Source organism: Felis catus, chromosome A1 (genome assembly GCF_018350175.1).
Source record: "Felis catus isolate Fca126 chromosome A1, F.catus_Fca126_mat1.0, whole genome shotgun sequence".
NCBI lineage: Eukaryota > Metazoa > Chordata > Mammalia > Carnivora > Felidae > Felis > Felis catus.
Genome location: NC_058368.1, coordinates 178,633,832 through 178,651,030, shown reverse-complemented (window position 1 = coordinate 178,651,030; position 17,199 = coordinate 178,633,832). Strand labels below are relative to the sequence as shown.

Here is a 17,199-nt window from a genome sequence, read left to right as displayed (position 1 = left end):
GCTTTCTCTTAGGATGATTCTATTCTGTGCTCTCCCCATCATCCAATGACACCATAAATCTCACCTCTAACAAGTCACTTCTACTCCTCAAGCCCCATGGATCACTTTCTTCTCTCCACCTCTGGAGCTCATCCCATGATCACATGCTATTGTGTGGGGGTCTGTTGTGTGTTGTGTGTGGGTCTGCATGTCTCTCATAGCTTAGCACTTTATCCCAACCAGCAGAGTATCTAGCACAGAGCTGCAAGATAGCAGGCACTCGTGGGCTGAGCCCTTGAATAGTGGCAGGGATGTGATCACCTTCAGAGCGCTTGTAGCACAGAGGAAATCAGACAGACCTGGATTCCAATCCTGACTACTTACTAGCTGTGCAACTTGTGATGAATATCTCACCCCTTCTGAGCTTCAATTTCCTCATAGTAAAAAAGAAATAATGATTCTTCATAGGGTCGTTAAAGGCAAAACATGTGTGAAGCGGGGATGACCAACTGCCCCAGTCCCTCTGCCCCGCCTGAGACCGATGGGGTTTCTGGGACATGAGATTTTCATTGCTAAAACTGGACATAAAACTTCCATTGCTATTTCCCAGGCAAACAGCTCATCACCTAAAAGTCACTAGCTTGCCAACGTGCACTTAGCAGGAATTAAATAATTGCTATTACCTCACTTGTTCAGGTCATGGACGTATTAAAAGGGAAAACAGAGGCCTTGTCAACTTTGCTGTACGGCCCAGACTCTTGGGCACCCCTCCTTTTATCCTTCCTTCCAATCACTGTTACTTTATCTTGTGAATTACCACCTGATGATGGGGCTGCAACGAACCCAGCCACCCCAGGAGCTCTTAAAGGAACAAGAGCTAAGCAGTGCAGCACTGTGGGCAGGTGGAAAAGATGGAGACCCCACAGGCACCAGTATTTAAGGGCCTACTGTGCGCAGGCCTTGCTCCCTGTGCTGGGCTTCAATGAAGTCTGAGATGGGCATGGCCCCCACACCCCACAGAGCCTGCACTGATTTTCCCTGTGCCAAGCATTCACCAAATAACATTTTGTACTTACATTCTCTCTTCTGTCGGGTCCCCATCCATGCCTGAAATGAATTAGGGCAAAGAAAAAGGACTGAGCATGAAGAAGTTTCAGCGAGCCAGCCTCAGAATATAGATGGTTTCACTTACTCTAATAATGAGAAATCAAACCCACTGAGCTGTGATAAAATGAGAAGACAAACCCCCAGCAGAAGAGCAGGGGAGCAGAAGTGGAGGAAGGTTTGGTGACTCAATGTTCTGTCACTATTGCGAGCTGAGCTAGGCAAACCTTTATTCTTTCAGCTACCGCAGCAAATAATTACATATATATAAAAAAGGTTTAGTCAGCAAACTAACTCTTTAGCAGCTATTAAATTTCACCGAGTAGATGTTTCTCCAAAAGCAAATGAAAACATCTTAGGTAATATTCTCCTTTGCTGATGTTTTAAAACAGCCATCTCAGGGCTCACCCTTCGGTGAAGAGAAAACAGCTGGAAAATGCTAGTGCTTTGGGACTTTTCCCAGATGCATGAGCTAGTCAGACAGATTTGGTGACCGCTGCCTTAGAGCTATGGCAGGCAGCTGTATGCCTGGGCCCACATCATGTTCGCCTCAGAGAGGGGGATGAGAGAAGGAATATATATGTTGATCATCTCCCATCTGTCAGATGCTTCATATGTCGTCATCCCATAAAGCATTTATTTAAAATTTTGATATTTCGTTCATGATTGATATTTTTTACATCCATTGCAATTTTTAAAAATATTTCATTAGGGGCACCTGGGTGGCTCAGTTGCTTAAGCGTCTGACTTGATTTCAACTCAGGTCGTGATCTCACCTTTTGTGAGATCAGCCCCACGCTGGGCTCTGTGCTGATAGTATGGAGTCTGCTCTGGATTCTCTCTCTCTCTCTCTGCCCCTCCCCCACTTGCGCTTGCTCTCTCTCCCTCTCTCTCTTTCTGTCTCAAAATAAAGAAACTCAAAAAATATTCCATTAAAATATTAACTTGATGACTGAGGGTTTTTTTGTATTTTTTTTTAATTTTTTTTTAACGTTTATCTGTTTTCGAGATAGAGAGAGACAGAGCATGAACGGGGGAGGGTCAGAGAGAGAGGGAGACACAGAATCTGAAACAGGCTCCAGGCTCTGAGCGGTCAGTACAGAGCCCAACGCAGGGCTCGAACTCACGAGCTGTGAGATCATGACCTGAGCCGAAGTCGTACGCTCAAACGACTGAGCCACCCAGGCGCCCCTGAGGCTTTTTTTTTTTTACTACCCTCTAGCCCTGACTCTGATTTAATCATCACACTAGCCAAGCAACACCAAGTTTGAATCCTGATGGGAAAAACAGAAGCCTTGGCTATGCCCTTGGTAAGTGGTAAGGTTAGGCCTGACCCCAGATACATTTATGCCATTTGGTACATAGGTCCCAAAAGACTTTATAGTAAATTTAGAAACATTAGAGCTGACTTCAGTATTCTAACATTATAAAATGTGGTTGAACAGTGGGGAAGACACAGTGACTTAAAAACTTCTCCCAATTATTTCCTGTTTGCTACTGTCTGGAAAAATAAAGTGGAAGGTTCAGTTCCCACATACTGAGATGGAAGGAAAACACGAGCATGGTTTCGGCTGGTTGAGGAGAAGTTCTCCACAGACAGCAGTCATTCCCGTCCTCCTGATGGACCATCTCTCCACTCCTTTCTTTGCTAGATCACTATCATTTGTCTTCAGAGGGACCCGGAACTTTACATCCAACCTGAAAAGCCAGAATGCCTCAAGCCATAGCAGCCAACAGTCCCCTCCTCGCCAGGAACACCTGTGATGTCCAGTTCCGTTATAGGCTAATACCAGGCAAATTACTGGCATCACCAGTCTGAACGACAAACTCAAGCAACAGAAGACAAGTACCTTGGCACAGGTGGCTTCTTCCCTGGCAGGGGGCTACTTCTGTCATGCCTTTCGGTGGCTGGCGGTAAAGGAGGCTTTTGCATCTTGGGTAAGTGCTCCCCGAGAGGCCTGCAGAGTTGAGAGAAAGGAGGTGTGGGTAAGAAACTGAACTGTTTCTACAGCACATACCGTGTACCCTCACATGGATGCAACAAGGCACCTTACCTTCCCACTGGAGCCGAGGGCTGTAAAACAGGAGGGAAGACATGTGAGTGTCCTCAGCACTTCTCAGAACAAAGACAAGATACAAAATAAGACAAAAATGAAGACAAACAAAACAAAATAGGGAAACAGCTTACCTTGTCAGGAAACGCCGGCTTCTTTCCTGTAAGTAACAAATAGCAGGCAGGCCTTGAATACTTTATCAGCTAAGCATGAAGTATTAAAACATAGTTTGGGCGGCGGGGGCGGGGGCTCTGGGATGGCTCATTCAGTTGAGCGTCCAACTTCAGCTCAGGCCGTGGTCTCACTGTGTGTGGCTTTGAGCCCCACATTGGGCTCTGCACTGACAGCACGGAGCCTGCTTCAGATTCTCTGTCTCCCTCTCTCTGCCCCTCCCTCACTCACGCTATCTCTCTCTCTCAGAAATAAACATTAAAACACAGTTTGCTGAAACCATAAATCCGAGCGCCTGAGGGGGTTGATTGGGTTTAAGCATTGAAGAATCGTAGACTTACAACCTGGAAGATCCCGATATAGAACAGCTAATTTTACAGGCTCAGAGAAATTAAGGGACTTGCCCAAGATCACACAGAGTTGTGTACATACAAACAGTATTTTGGATTCTGTGATTCTTTTCAACATTTTATTTTGTGTAACCGATGATAAGAAGGATTAATGTCTCTTGGGGATTTTATGCTTCTTTCACTGACTAAATGGTTTTTTGTTTTTTTTGTTTTTTTGTTTTGTTTTGTTTTGTTTTGTTTTTTGTATAGCCTATGTTTATGTCTGTATCTGAAATAAACCTATTTGACATGGAGGGGTTAATTCTCCTCCAATCCTGTGGTACACTTGACATTATATAAAGTATTACACTTACTTTCTGGAAAAACGCTTAGTTTGGAGAAGAGCATTTCAGGAGAGTCTCCTGGTAGAGTGCAAATCATTTTGTTTTAATTTTGTTGGGTTTTGTTTCTTTCTTCCTTTTACTTTTCTCTTGGAAAAGATGGCATGCAGGCTGAAGAAATTCTAGGTGAATCTGAGAACTCTGCATTGCAAAGTTATTCAAAGCAATTTATTTTTTTCTGTCTGAAATCCCTTCGAGTAGATTATGTCCTATGTCTTCAGTGCAATAAAAGTACCATTTAACTGTATTCAACCAGGTCTACCAGCAAATTCTGTATGCCTTGAACAAGTTACTTAAGGTCTTGAGTCTCAATTTCCTCATCTGTAAAATCAGGATTATAGATCTAAAATGTATAGGTTTGTTGTTAGGAGCGGGTGACAATTTATATGCAGGGTCAGGCACATGACACATGGGTGCTGACAACTGCTAGATAGTTCTTTCTTTCCCTCCCTCCTATACCTCTGCACAGTTAACACCCTATGGTGAATGATGATATGATTTTCACAACTTGAGGTACAGCCCAAGCCATGAAGAAGTCTTAAGAATCTTGTCCTACTATGAGGAACTCACTGCCCAGGGGTAGGCTGTTTTGGTGGTATAAGAAATGTGTATTATTCATGAAACTTTGCCTTAGGATGAAAACTCAACTTTACAGGGTTACCCAGAAAACCTATATTTATATTTTTAGGCTTAAGTAGATTTTCTTTTTTAAAAAAAATATCTTCTGATTTGTACAGATTCTCTGGGCACTGTCTCTGTTAAGAGTCTCTGAGTCTGTTAAGACTCAGAGCACTGTAAGAGGTTAGTTCTCTCAAAACATCATGAACAAGGAAATAATTCAAGAGTAGGTATGGTCAAGAAAGGGTGTATTTAATTTTTTTTAAAAGAACCTTTTTAAGGGGCGCCTGGGTAGCTTAGTCTGTTAAGCATCTGACTTTGGCTCAGGTCATGACCTCTTGGTTCGAGAGTTTGAGCCCCGCATCAGGCTCTGTGCTGACAGTTCAGATCCTGGAGCATGCTTTAGATTCTGTGTCTCCCTCTCCCTCTCTGTTCCTCCCCTGCTTGCACTCTGTCTCTGTCTCTCTCTCTCAAAAATAAAGATTTAAAAAAAAATTTTTTTTTAACGTTTATTTTTGAGACAGAGAGAGACAGAGCATGAATGGTGGAAGGGCAGAGAGAGGGGGAGACACAGAATCCGAAACAGGCTCCAGGCTCTGAGCTGTCAGCACAGAGCCCAATGCAGGGCTCAAATTCACAGACTACAAGATCATGACCTGAGCCGAAGTCGGATGCTCAACCGACTGAGCCACCCAGGTGCCCCAATAAATAAAGATTTTTTTTTTTAATTTAAAAAAAAGAATCTTTTTAAAAGATAACCTTTGTTCAGGAGGTGACTCTGAAGGATTTGATGTCAGTATTCCACTCTCCTGACGCTTTGACTTAACGGTCTTAAGCACACCTAGAGACTGAAGTTGAATCTCTCTTCCTTTTCACATAATTTGAATAGCCCTGTGCAGCAGACCGCTGTAAACTCAAGTAACCCACACAGTTTCGCATGAGTCATCAGAGCTGTGGTGCAGTTCAGGGAAAAGCAGCAAGCAGGAGCCTCATATCCAAGAACTGAAATTCATTTGCGGACAGAGAGGAACCTTAGGTTACAAAAGCCTAAATGCCTTGCTCAGAGTGCAGGTCAGGAAGGTTGAGTGGGGCTGGGATTTGGGGCTCCTTGTCCCTCCTTGTCCTTGTAGCTCCTTCCCCAGGACCCCCTACCCATATCAAGGGAAATCCAGGGTCTCCAACTACAGCAGGATGCGGTAGAAAAGAGCACCCTGCATTGAAGTCAGAAAGACGTAAGTTCAAATCCTGAACCTAGTTATGTAAATTTGGAAAAATTATTCAACCTCTCATCATCTACAAAGCGGGGGTCATAATACACCTCCTTTGTTGGGTTGGTGTGAGGATAATGTAGGTAAATTATTTTGGGTAGGTAAAACACTTGGCCCATAGTAGGTGCTCAATAAATGGTAGCTAAGTTTTAGAATTGAATTGAAAATAGCTTTATTTAGAGGTAGCTGTGATCCAAGAACACTCTAGGTCAATTCTGGAGGAAAAGGACTGTCGGATACCCACAGTTGGATCAATTGCACGTGTACAACAATAAATAATCCTTATGTTTGAATAGCACCTTAGAGTTTTATAAAGCAGTTCCTCCTTACAGAACAGCCTCCTGACAAAGAAGGGGACAACTCTGAAAACCTACGGTCCCTGTGGTCACTAAGCTGCTAGGTAGCAGCCAAGGCAGCTGACAACAGCTCTCCCGGACCTCCTGTCTCTGCCCAGTTCCTCCCCCTGCGCTACGAAGCCCACTGCACCATCTGTCAGGAGGACAATGAGATATGTGTACACATCACACCCATGAAGAAGCAGGCCTAGCACAGGGCTGACAGCAGGAGCTCTGCAGTCAGTCTGATCTCCACTTGGGTCTCTACCCCCATCACTTGGTGGGTGAGTGATTTGGGAAAGTTAACTCTTTGTGCCTCAGTTGCCCCATCTGTGAAATCAGGACGATTCTAATAGTCCCGCTTTACAGTACCCTTATGATTGCGGGCAGACATGTGTAAATCACACTGTAAGCACTCTATACATATTGGCCTCTGTTACAACGCATCGAATAGAGTGATACCAACCTAGTGTGAAGGGCTCTCTGTCAAATGGGGCTAACGAACGATCGAGGGGAGGTTTCGTGCTTCTGTCTATGGAAGGAGCAGGGACTGGAAGGGAAAAAGACTGAAGTCAATTAAAAGAAGAAGGCAGTTGGCTGGGGGTGAGGGAACGGGTACTCTGGTGGGCAAGAGAGGAAAGGCCCCCATACTTACGCTTTGCTGGTTTATGGTTTCTACTTCTGCTAGGCTCTTCGTGGTTGGGCTGGGGTGGGGGGAGTGGCTGTTTAAAAAAGAGCCACATGTTAGGCAGTATCTCATGACGACACATCCACAAGTCCTGGTGGTCTTACCCCCCAAATCTCACTCTGCTCACTTTCTTTATCTCCGTTTCTCACCTGGATAGTAGCCTGTTACCTGAGCTCTCCATCCCACACTCTTCCATCTGGGGTACTGAGCATGTCACTCCCCTGCCAAGCTCTCGAGTGGCCCCTATCATACTGGGAACACAGTAGCAACTGGCAGTGTCCCCTCACTTCCAACCCTCTTAGACTCCTCTCTCCGGTGCACACTGGGCTCCCACTCTAAACGTCTTCTTGTAGTTCCTGCAAAATCTCAAGCTCATGCCCTCTTTCTCATCTTGGTATTTGTGTTTTCCTCTGCCTAGAATTCTCTTTCCCCAGCTCCTGTTGCCACCGGCTCATTCTGTCCAGCTCAGTGTTACCTCCCCACCCATCATCAAGTTATTGGGTTTTCTGTCTCCCCTAACCACACGTTACTACTCAAATTGTCTTGCATATACATCTGTTTACTTGTTTAGTATCTGCCTCCCCCTACCAGAATTGAACCTTTCTAAAAGCAGGGACCTTATTTGCCTTGTTCATGCTCTATTCCCAGCAGCTAGAACACTGCCTGGCAGAGACTAGCGGCTAATCTTTTGACTGAATGAGTGAATTCTTCATCCCAATAGTGAAGGTGGATGCCTTCAGATTTCAAAGCAAAATGCATTTGTAGATCAATGTAGCTCTGAGCCCCCTTTGCAAGAAAACTGCACGAGCAAGAAGAAGCCATCTATGCTTGGATGAAAGGTCCCAAAGGTGGTGTGGTCTGCCTTTTGAGCTTTTGGAGAAATACATTGTCTTCCTCCTACTAGCCCTGACACTTTGACATTTGCCACCGCTGTTAAAGTGCTCAGATCCCTTATGAAGAGAACACATTTCCAGATATTGACACATTAGCCTGAAATTCTCTGGGTGTCTCTTAATTGGACCTACAGGACCTGGGACTGTAAGCTTGAAGAAAGAGGAAAGGGGGTTTGCTGCCTCTCTCTTTACTCCTGGGTTCACTGCATTGTAAACCGGTGGAATTTCCGCCTTCTGCCAGCAGGTGGCGCACGTCTCGCAGGCGAGAGATGGAGCCAGGGACCCAGGCAATAGCAGTAGGGGCCGTAGACTTAGCCTAGGTCCTTCAGAGTTTATTTCACAGTTTATGTTTATTTCAAAGGTAGGAAATAATAGCACAATGAATAGTAGAAGGAGACCTTTTTTTATACAAGTAGTTTAAATTGTTGGTGGTAAAAAGAAAATGCCGATGATATGCACTGTGACGAGAATGAAAATCTCTGTGAGTGCTGGGGTTTGCATGTTCCCCGCCTATATATAACCCTCTCATACTGGTCAGCACTGGGTGAAGATACGTATACTCTTCCCTTCTTTCTGGCAAAGGAGGGATCAGAGTGGACACAGCACCAGGGAAGAAAGCGAGGAGGCCTACCGCGTGGCTCCGGCCTGCAGGCGGAGGAGGGAGCACGGCCATTGGTCTCTGCGGGGGCACTGGCGGCTGCTGCGGGACTTTGCTGGAGGGGGGCCGGTCTGCGGAAAGGCAAGGGCAGTAGGGCAGTGAGATGAGAGCGGAAATGCCACACTGAGATAAGTGTGGATTGTCCCGGAGCAGCTGACCCTGCGCCCGGCTCTGAGCGCCTGTGGGCTCTGGAGGCCCCATCCCGCAGACCCTCACCAGTGCCAACACCGGCCTGCCTGGGTCACTCACACACACACACGCACACACATCCAGGGGCGCCCCATCCCGCAGACCCCCACCAGTATCAACACCAGCCTGCCTGGGTCACTCACACACACACACACACACACACACACCCAGGGGCGCCCCATCCTGCAGACCCCCACCAGTGCCAACGCCGGCCTGCCTGGGTCACTCTCACACACACGCGTGCGAACACACACACACACACACACACACACCCAGGGGCGCCCCATCCTGCAGACCCCCACCAGTGCCAACGCCGGCCTGCCTGGGTCACTCTCACACACATGCGCGCGAACACACACACACACACACACACACACCCAGGGGCGCCCCATCCCGCAGTCCCCCACCAGTGCCAACGACGGCCTGCCTGGGTCACTCACACACACACATACACACACACACACACACAGCCTCCAGGACAGGGTTAAGTGGGCTCTCATGGTTCATGGGGATTGTGGGTCCCCTCCTTCCCCTCACAAATGCTCTGGGCTGACCTCCCCTGTCACTTCCTCCTTTTGCTCATCTCTTCCCTTAAAGGGAGGGGCCGGTCACCAACTCCTTTTACGGAATCACAGACTCTTTTTTTTTTTTTTTGGTAAGATTTTATTTTTAATTAATCTCTACACTCAACGTGGGGCTCCAATTTATAACCCGAGATCAGAAATCACAGGCACCACCGACTGAGCCAGCCAGGTGCCCCCTAATCTCAGACTCTGGACTGGCTACTTGGACTTGCTCTGGACAGAAGCTCACAGTATTCGGATCCCACTGAAGTATCCCAGGGCCCAGTTGATAGGCTGGCTATGTCCCTCCCTTTTGGCAGAGGAAAGGCCAGGCCAGGACTGTAACTGAGGGCCTCCTTACACTTTGTGCCCCCCGGGGCCTCCGTTGCCACACCACAGTCCCAGCCTTGGAGAGGTATTGCTCTTCCACAGAGAGTGGGGCTCCGAACTAGGACATGCCTGGTCTAACCTCACGCCTCTACACTCGCTGGCCAGCTCTCACTCCTCTGACATGGCTCCTTCCAGCTCAGAGCCTCTGCAAGGCTGTTCCTACTGTTGAAAATATCCACCCTCACTTCTCCTATCCACCCCCACTCCATTCAGCTGCTAAATTTCAGCTTAAATCCCATACCCTAAGGGCAGCAAGCCCAGACGAGGCATGTGCCCCAGCCTTATCTCCCGCACTTGCCTCCCTGCGTATATATCATATCGTGGTTTAATTAAGTCATTTGTGCCCCATTTGTTTGATGTTACCTCACCCACCGGACGGTGAGTTCTTTTGGGTGAGGACTGTCTTCTTCACTCTGTGTCTCCATTACCAGCACATACGAGGCACTCAACAACTTAATTATCCATTTCTTCTCTGGGCCTCAGTTTCCCTGTATATGAAACAGGCTTGATAATTTTTCCCCAGATCACACAGTGTGCTCCAAAACACAAAATGAAATGACAAAGTGTTTGGAGAGGGCTTGAGAATGGCGAAAGTGTTGTATGGCATAACGGATAAGAGGTACCAATCTTTTTGTGACACAGGTCATCAACTTTCTAGCTGACTCTTTGAGCCTCGGCTCTGCAAGAGGGCGCAGACTTATTTTCTGTCACCACTGCGCCTGGAGTGTAAGCCCCATGAGGTAAGAGCTCTAGTCTTCTTTCCTGACGATTTCAAATGTCAGCATTTAGAATGATGGCTGGCTCGCAATAGGAGATCAGTAATTTTTGTTGAATGGAAAAATGAATGAATGAGGGAGAAACAGGCTGATAGGAACAGACCGACAAGAAAAATCTTAAATCCTGTTCAAAAATTTTTGAGTCAGGATCCAGCCCCCTCAGTATCGTTCTGTTTACTGTAGCGGTTTGTGGATGGAAGTGCCGTGTATCTAGGAGTTGCTCAAAAGATGGGCAACGGGGAGGCGTTCTTGAGTACCTAAGTAGTACACAAAATGAATTGTTACTGCCAAATACCTTTCGGTGGCAGTTCAGTGCCCGTATCAGCCCCCACAGGCAACAATTTGTCTGTAATATTTAAAATCATTGAGGAGGGCACCTTTTGGGATGAGCACTGGGTGTTGTATGGAAACCAATTTGGCAATAGATTTCATATTAAAAAAAAATAATAAAATCCTGACAGCAAAGCTCTGGAGTCTGTGTATGGTTATTCTCCTATTTCACAGATGAGGAAATTGAGGCCCAGAGAGGTGGAGTCACTTGCCCGAAGCCACACAGCCGGTAAGGAGCCGAGCTGGCGTTGCGGGCACTTTTGAGCTGCGCGGGCGGGGCGGGCTGCCAGGGCCTTACCGATGTACATGGAGTTGGAGTTGGAGAAAGGCTTGGCAGGCAGGATGGAGTTCTGCAGAGCCTCCTCATCATTGGAGGGCGGTGGCTCATAATCCGCATCGTCTTCCACGGGCGCCCCTTCCTCCTCCTCGTTGGGGGACTCGTAGTCACCCTCGTCCTCCCCCTCCTGATCGTCATTGGGGCTTTCATAGTCATCTTCTTCCTACCAACACAGTGACAGGGACGGCCCAGTTTGTACAGCCTCCGTGACACCCATGTGCCTGCATGGACTCTCTCTCTGCCAGTACTAGGACGGTCACTCCCATTTTACAGGTAAGGACACTGGGGTTGGGCGTACAAATCATAGGGCTAGCAAATCGTGGATTTGGGGTCTCTGTCAAGGCCCTTAGACCACGAGGCGAGTGTATTTTCCTCTGCACCTTTTTGCGCAAGAGACAGAAGCAAAAGAAATGAGGAGGACACTGGAAGAGAGGGGTGAGAGAAGCTGGCTCTGTGTGGAGTAAACATGTTTTTTATTCCAGGCATCACCAAGAGGAAGTCGAAACGCCTGGAGCATTTGTGATGCCGCTGGTTAATTGTCAGTTCTGTCTTAGTGTGCCTGTGCTCCAAACATTTCTTCTCATTATAATCTAGTGCAGTGTTGAAGGCCATGCTAATGGGGAAACCAGATAACCAAAGCCTGTTAATTAGAAGGCAGATTAAATCGTGTCTGAAAGGGGAGAGTCAGGGCTGTGCTATTCTCTTTGCTGAGAGCTGAACGTATGGAAACACCAGCCTATTATTCATGACATCTGACACCGAGTTTAAAGCTGCTTTTTTGGAAGAGACTCTCTTTCTAAATTTTAAACTTTCTGTTGTATTTTATGTGTGCTTCTTTGTGGGCCTCAGGGAGAGTGAGCCCTGGGGACTGAGTGGTTGCCTTTGAGGTAGCTCGTGAAAGCGGACAGTCACCGTAATGGTTTCCCAAGCAGAGGTGGCACCATCAGCCGCCGAGCGACACATGCCTTATCACTCTCATGCCAAAGTCAGGTGGGTAATAAACGAGCCCAGGGCAGTTCTCTAAAGTCAAGGGCAGCATGGAAAGAAGCAGCAGGAAGTTGCATGTTGATGAGGAAAGGTGTGTACCCATATCCTAGAAATCCTCACAGCTTTGCTAAGCGACTTAAGAAAGACTGTCTCCATTGTTCTATTGAAAGACTGCTGTGTTCATGTTTGATCGAGGAATATTTTTTTAAAATATGGGAAGGAAAAGTGAGGTTGAGTATCTTCCTGAACTCTGAGAAAGTCTTCATGCCATCTTTTGTGTTCCTGTAACTCGAGAGCAGGGGATGGAACCCCTGAGTCAGAGAACTTGGGAACAGTGGCCTCCACCTCTATCCGGGCCCTACCGACTGCCCTTGACTGACAGAGGAATCCCTAGATTGTCTCAGCCTGCACACCTCAGCCTCATTGCTCCTGCTTTGGACCAGCCTTTACCCTGGAGGTCTTTCTCAACAGCAGACTTTTCCTCTCACTTTGAGAACAGTGGGTTTCCCCCATGATTTGTCTCCTAAATGTGCATATCCTAATCATATTCTGCTGTGTGTATGTGTGATCTATGCTGTGAAGTGCTCACAGAAGTGGGTTCTTTATCTCTACCCCACCCGCCCCATGCCCTGTGCAGGCCTGAGTATGTATTGGAACGCATGAGTGTTGAGGCTGCACTCATGGAAAGCCTCTGTTCACAGAGAGGGTGAAGGACACTAGCCGCAGGCTGGGCTCCCACCCAGAAGGGACCAAATGGCAAGCAGTGGCCAAGATGCAGCTTCTGTGCAAAACTGTAAACGGTTTAGGTGAATCTCTGGTCTATTTTCCCTTTTGTACAAAATAAATCTGTCCAATTCCTTTGTCTTCTTGTAGAAAGCACAGACTTAGCTAGCATTTGTCAAATTCTGTGCTTCCTTTTGCCAGACTCCCAACAGGACAAGGAATGTTTTATCTGCTTCCTGAAGGCACTGAGGCAGCTGCTTACCAGAAAGACCACTAGACTGAGGGTCAGGCCACCTGAGTCCCAGGCCTGTCTGTAATTAGCCGTGTGGCTCTACATAAGTCCTGTTCTCCACTGGGCCCAGCCGCTCCCTCTGTAGAATGAACACAGTGGGCTATGGGCCATAATAGCATTCTTAGCCAGAGCCCAGCTTCATGCGGTGACAGTGGGTGCAGTGTTCTGGGGAGAGGACATCCAGAGTTCCTCAGACTCTCCAAGGGGTCACCGTGACCCCTCAAACATAAAACCCAATTGGTTTGGACCTTCCCTGAGGCCTTTTTCGGGCTAATAATTGATTCTGAAATCTCTTTCCTTCTGTTTCACCAGTGGGGACTTAAGTCTATAAGAAAAGCTATTTTTTAAAAATGTCTTAACGTTTATTTATTCTGAGGGAGAGAGAGACAGAGAAAGAGAGAGAGAGAGTGAGCAGGGGAGGGGCAGAGAGAGGGAGACAGAGGATCCCAAGCAGGCTCTGCACTGATACGCAGAGCTCAATGTGGGGCTCGGACCCACAAACCGTGAGATCAGGACCTAAGCCAAAATCAAGAGTCAGACACTTAACCGAGCCATCCAGGTGACCCTATAATACAAGCTATTGTAAAGCTACTTTAGTGTAGACCGCTTAGGGGAGGGAGTTGGGGGAAGGCCCTGCTGTGGGGGTGATAATAGTTAATAACGGTATGATCTGTGAACTGCAGTCCATGGGCCAAGTCCGGCCCACCGTCTGTTTTTGCAAATAAAGGTTTATTGGCACACAGCCAAGCACAACTGTTCCGATATCATCTATGTTTTTTTTTTGTGCTACAAGAGCAGAGGTGAGTGGATGCGCTGGAGGTCGTGTGGATGGCAAAGTTGGAGATATTTACTATCTGACCTTCATAGAACATATCTTATGTGCCCTCCCCCTGCCGCCACCAGCGGGGATACTGGCATCTTGTTAGAGGCCTTGCTCGTTTTGGCATTGTGTTAGTTCCTTATTACAAAGGTGCTCTGGAAATTTCTATAAGGGTGGGAGACGAGCCCACACTGTACTCACAAAGGATGACCAGCCCCCGTTGTCTTCTTCATGGTTTTCTGTGAAAGGAGATAACACCATCATCAGTACCAAAGGAAGCCTTTAGCAAAATAGTCAGAGCAGCACCCCATCTGATGTGTTCTCATCCCCCTGTCCATCCCAGGCTTCCATCCTACCTTCGATGTACCTGGGGGTTAGTTTAGAATCAGCTCTAGAGTTTCTACCTGAGCAGTTCATTCTACCAGAGGGAAGAAGTTGTTCTCAACCTTTCACTACGTAACAGTCACTGGGGACCCATCCCTAAAGCCTCTGATTCAGCAGGGCTGGGTGGGGCCCAGGGATCTGCCCTGTAACACGGTACAATTTAACAGTTGAAAACTGCTTTAAAGACCCAGAAGCAGGGGCACTGGCTTCGCTCAGGTGCTCAGTCAGAACCTGGGTCCTCCTATGCCTCGCCACAGAGTTCTTCATTTTAGATCTGCAGAGGGTCCCAGCTCAGCAGGGGCCAAAACCCAGGTCCCTGGCATAGTAAGATCTCTCCTGCTCTCCATTTGGACCCAAACCTCTCTCTGAGTGAGAACTGCCTGGCAGGCAAATGAGTAAGACCAGCAGACAGAAGGGAAGTATCTGTCACCTCCCAACGCATCACTCTTAGCCCTGACACCTTTACCTGTCTCTTCAGGAAACCGCTGGACTTGGGGTCTGCAAAGGCAAATGGCATTGCGTTAATGGTGCTGCTGATGTAGGGGCATTTCCCTCTTCCCTCAGTCCAGCCCTACAAGAGCAGCTCCCAGCAGGGGGTATGTCTCCCCACCCAAGACTGGTGTCCTTGTTGCTTAGCTACCTGGGCCAGGCTGCCCGAAAATTCTGGAAACGATCAAAGTCACATTGGTGGTGCAACTGGAGGCTTGGGACTGTCTGACTTTCCAGGGGAAGTTTCCCTGAAGTCCCAGACCCAGGGGCAAGATGTAAGTCAGAGTAAGGAAACTCTCCATCCCTTCCTGGGCACCAGCTTCAAGCCCCTGGGACTGAAGGAGTGTCACATATCAAAAATTCGGGCAAAAACAGTCCTGTGCCTTCCATTTAAGGTTCAGCTTGGGTTTGGAAATTCTTTGGGTTTCGTCACAGTGACACTGGGCCCTTGGCTTCCCCACTCACTTGCGTGTGAAAATGCTCCTTCTTTCTTCATTCTTGTTGATTTCTTGACTTAACTTACTGAGAATCCTAGGAGATGAATGACAGATAAGGTGACTAAATCATCCTCTGTCCCTCCAGCCAAACCTTCCCATGAGTCTTGGAGTTCCCTTATCTGCGTAATCTCGGACATCCTGGCCAAGCGTGACCAGCCTCCTCTGGCCTACAGCCAGTCCCCTCTGCAGGGGCCTCTGCTCCTCACTTCCTCCCAGAACTTGCCAACTTCATCCCCTTGCAGTCGCTGCTCCTGTGCCCGAGGCCCTCTGTGCTGGCTCACCTCCTCAGTGAGGCTCAAAGACCCTCTGTGAAGACTAGTCAGCTCTCACCTGGCTCCCCTTCTCTGAAATCCTGTAGCCTTGCCACCTGGACATGACTACCGTGTACGTTCTTGTCTTACTGCTCCTGGGGCTGAGGTCCCCTGACACTTGGTTTACTGTCCTTGTGGTGATGGCAGGCCTCCAGGAACCCTCGAACCATCTGATACCTGGAGAAACCAGCTGCTTGTCACAGAGCTTGACGGGAGCCCTGGTGAGCTGTTCTTTGGCCTGTATCTCCTTTTATTCTCCCCTCTCTGACTCCTCAGTGACATGGATTTTCATAAAATTTGGAGAAGCATTTCCAGTCAGGGCACATCTTGCAAAGTGGGAGACTCCTTGATTCATCCATGTCCCGAGACCAACCTCGGCCAGATACTCTTAGTCCTTGGGGGTTGGGAGCTAGCAAATCCTCAAACTCCAGAACAGAGAGGGCTTTCACGAACAGGACTGCACCTCCAGCACACCCTAGCAGTAAGTGTCCAGTCCGTGGGGGTCTCTCAAATCTCCAGTACAGGAGACTCCAGCCTGTCTTTGCACCCACCACTGAGACCAAGAAAGCCCTCATTAGTAAACAGGCTCAGTATTTCTGAGAGATTTGGGGACAACTGGGAGGAGCCTCAGAGATGATCTAATTCATGTCATTTTTTAGATGAGGCCACAGGGGCACCTGAGTGGCTCAGTCAGTTGAGCGTCTGACTTTGGCTCGGGTCATGATCTCGTGGCCTGTGAGTTTGAGCCCCGCGTCGCGCTCTGTGCTGACAGCCCAGAGCCTGGAGCCTGCTTCAGATTCTGTATCTTCTTCTCTCTCTGCCCCTCCCCTGCTCATGCTCTGTCTCTCTCTCTCTCAAAAATAAATAAATAAATTTATAGATGAGGCCACAGAGGCTCAGACAAAGGAAGGGATTGGCCAAAGGAGTGGGTTAGTGATAAAGCCACCCCCTCCCAGAAAACACATCTGCCCCAGAAGCCAGGCTCCCTAATTACCAGGGCAGCATATTTTTAACATCCCACAACCTTGTGTTAATTTTCATTATGCTACAAGCTTCCCAGGAGCCGACACGATTGAGCCTGTGGCCCATCCGAGAATGAGCCCGTATCTACATTCCTTCTGTTAAGTGACCATCTCAAGGTAACTAGTTTGGCCTAAAACAAAATAGCTAAGTTGGCAAAGGTGGTCCTTAGCATCCACTACGGCCTGCTTCCCTCATCACGCCCCCAGTCTCCCCAACCCCTGCTTCTCTGTGGTCCCAGGACACTGCTGCTCTCAGCCCTTCTCCCTCATTAGAATGACAGGATAAATTTTATAAACACACTGGGGACTTAAGAGGATGGAGAAGGAGAGAGGGCAACGTTCCGTCCTCCACTGTAATGTCACTGTTGGGATTTCACACTGCCCGGACTGGGGAGATGCTTTAAAGCAGGGGCGGGGACTTCACAGTGGCCTCCTGATTACGCCACGCCACCGGAGCACTTGTGACACTCTTCTTTTGTTTCCTCTACCCGATTATTTTGAGAAGCTGATGGGAGTCCCTCTCCACCCTCGTCGGACAGGTGGGACGGACGGCTCCCACAGAGCCACAGGGGGAGGCTTGCTGGTACCCTG

The 17,199-nt window shown here is 48.1% G+C and overlaps 1 protein-coding gene and 2 long non-coding RNA genes across 4 annotated transcripts in view; 2 read left to right on the top strand and 1 right to left on the bottom strand.

Moving 5' to 3' along the window:
• The window catches only part of LCP2 (lymphocyte cytosolic protein 2), a 46,097-nt gene that overhangs the window by 10,964 nt on the left and 17,934 nt on the right, over positions 1-17,199 (bottom strand). The window contains exons 4-14 of the mRNA XM_023259688.2: positions 15,244-15,309; positions 14,756-14,787; positions 14,107-14,144; positions 11,045-11,246; positions 8,472-8,569; positions 6,915-6,981; positions 6,726-6,809; positions 3,272-3,297; positions 3,138-3,157; positions 2,934-3,041; positions 1,056-1,086 (exon numbers count right to left, since the gene is read on the bottom strand). Coding sequence (XP_023115456.2) covers positions 1,056-1,086; positions 2,934-3,041; positions 3,138-3,157; positions 3,272-3,297; positions 6,726-6,809; positions 6,915-6,981; positions 8,472-8,569; positions 11,045-11,246; positions 14,107-14,144; positions 14,756-14,787; positions 15,244-15,309 — 772 coding nt within the window. The remainder of the gene's footprint in view (positions 1-1,055; positions 1,087-2,933; positions 3,042-3,137; positions 3,158-3,271; positions 3,298-6,725; positions 6,810-6,914; positions 6,982-8,471; positions 8,570-11,044; positions 11,247-14,106; positions 14,145-14,755; positions 14,788-15,243; positions 15,310-17,199) is intronic.
• Positions 2,234-4,747, top strand: LOC123379601. Its single transcript, XR_006584249.1, has 2 exons — positions 2,234-2,393; positions 2,736-4,747. It is a non-coding gene; the product is annotated as an uncharacterized LOC123379601 (long non-coding RNA).
• LOC109503037 lies at positions 9,357-13,520 on the top strand. 2 transcript variants are annotated; one of them, XR_006584246.1, is made up of 4 exons: positions 9,357-10,380; positions 10,921-10,975; positions 11,259-11,356; positions 11,566-13,520. It is a non-coding gene; the product is annotated as an uncharacterized LOC109503037 (long non-coding RNA). The 2 variants fall into 2 exon arrangements; XR_002161942.3 differs by having other exon boundaries at positions 11,259-13,520.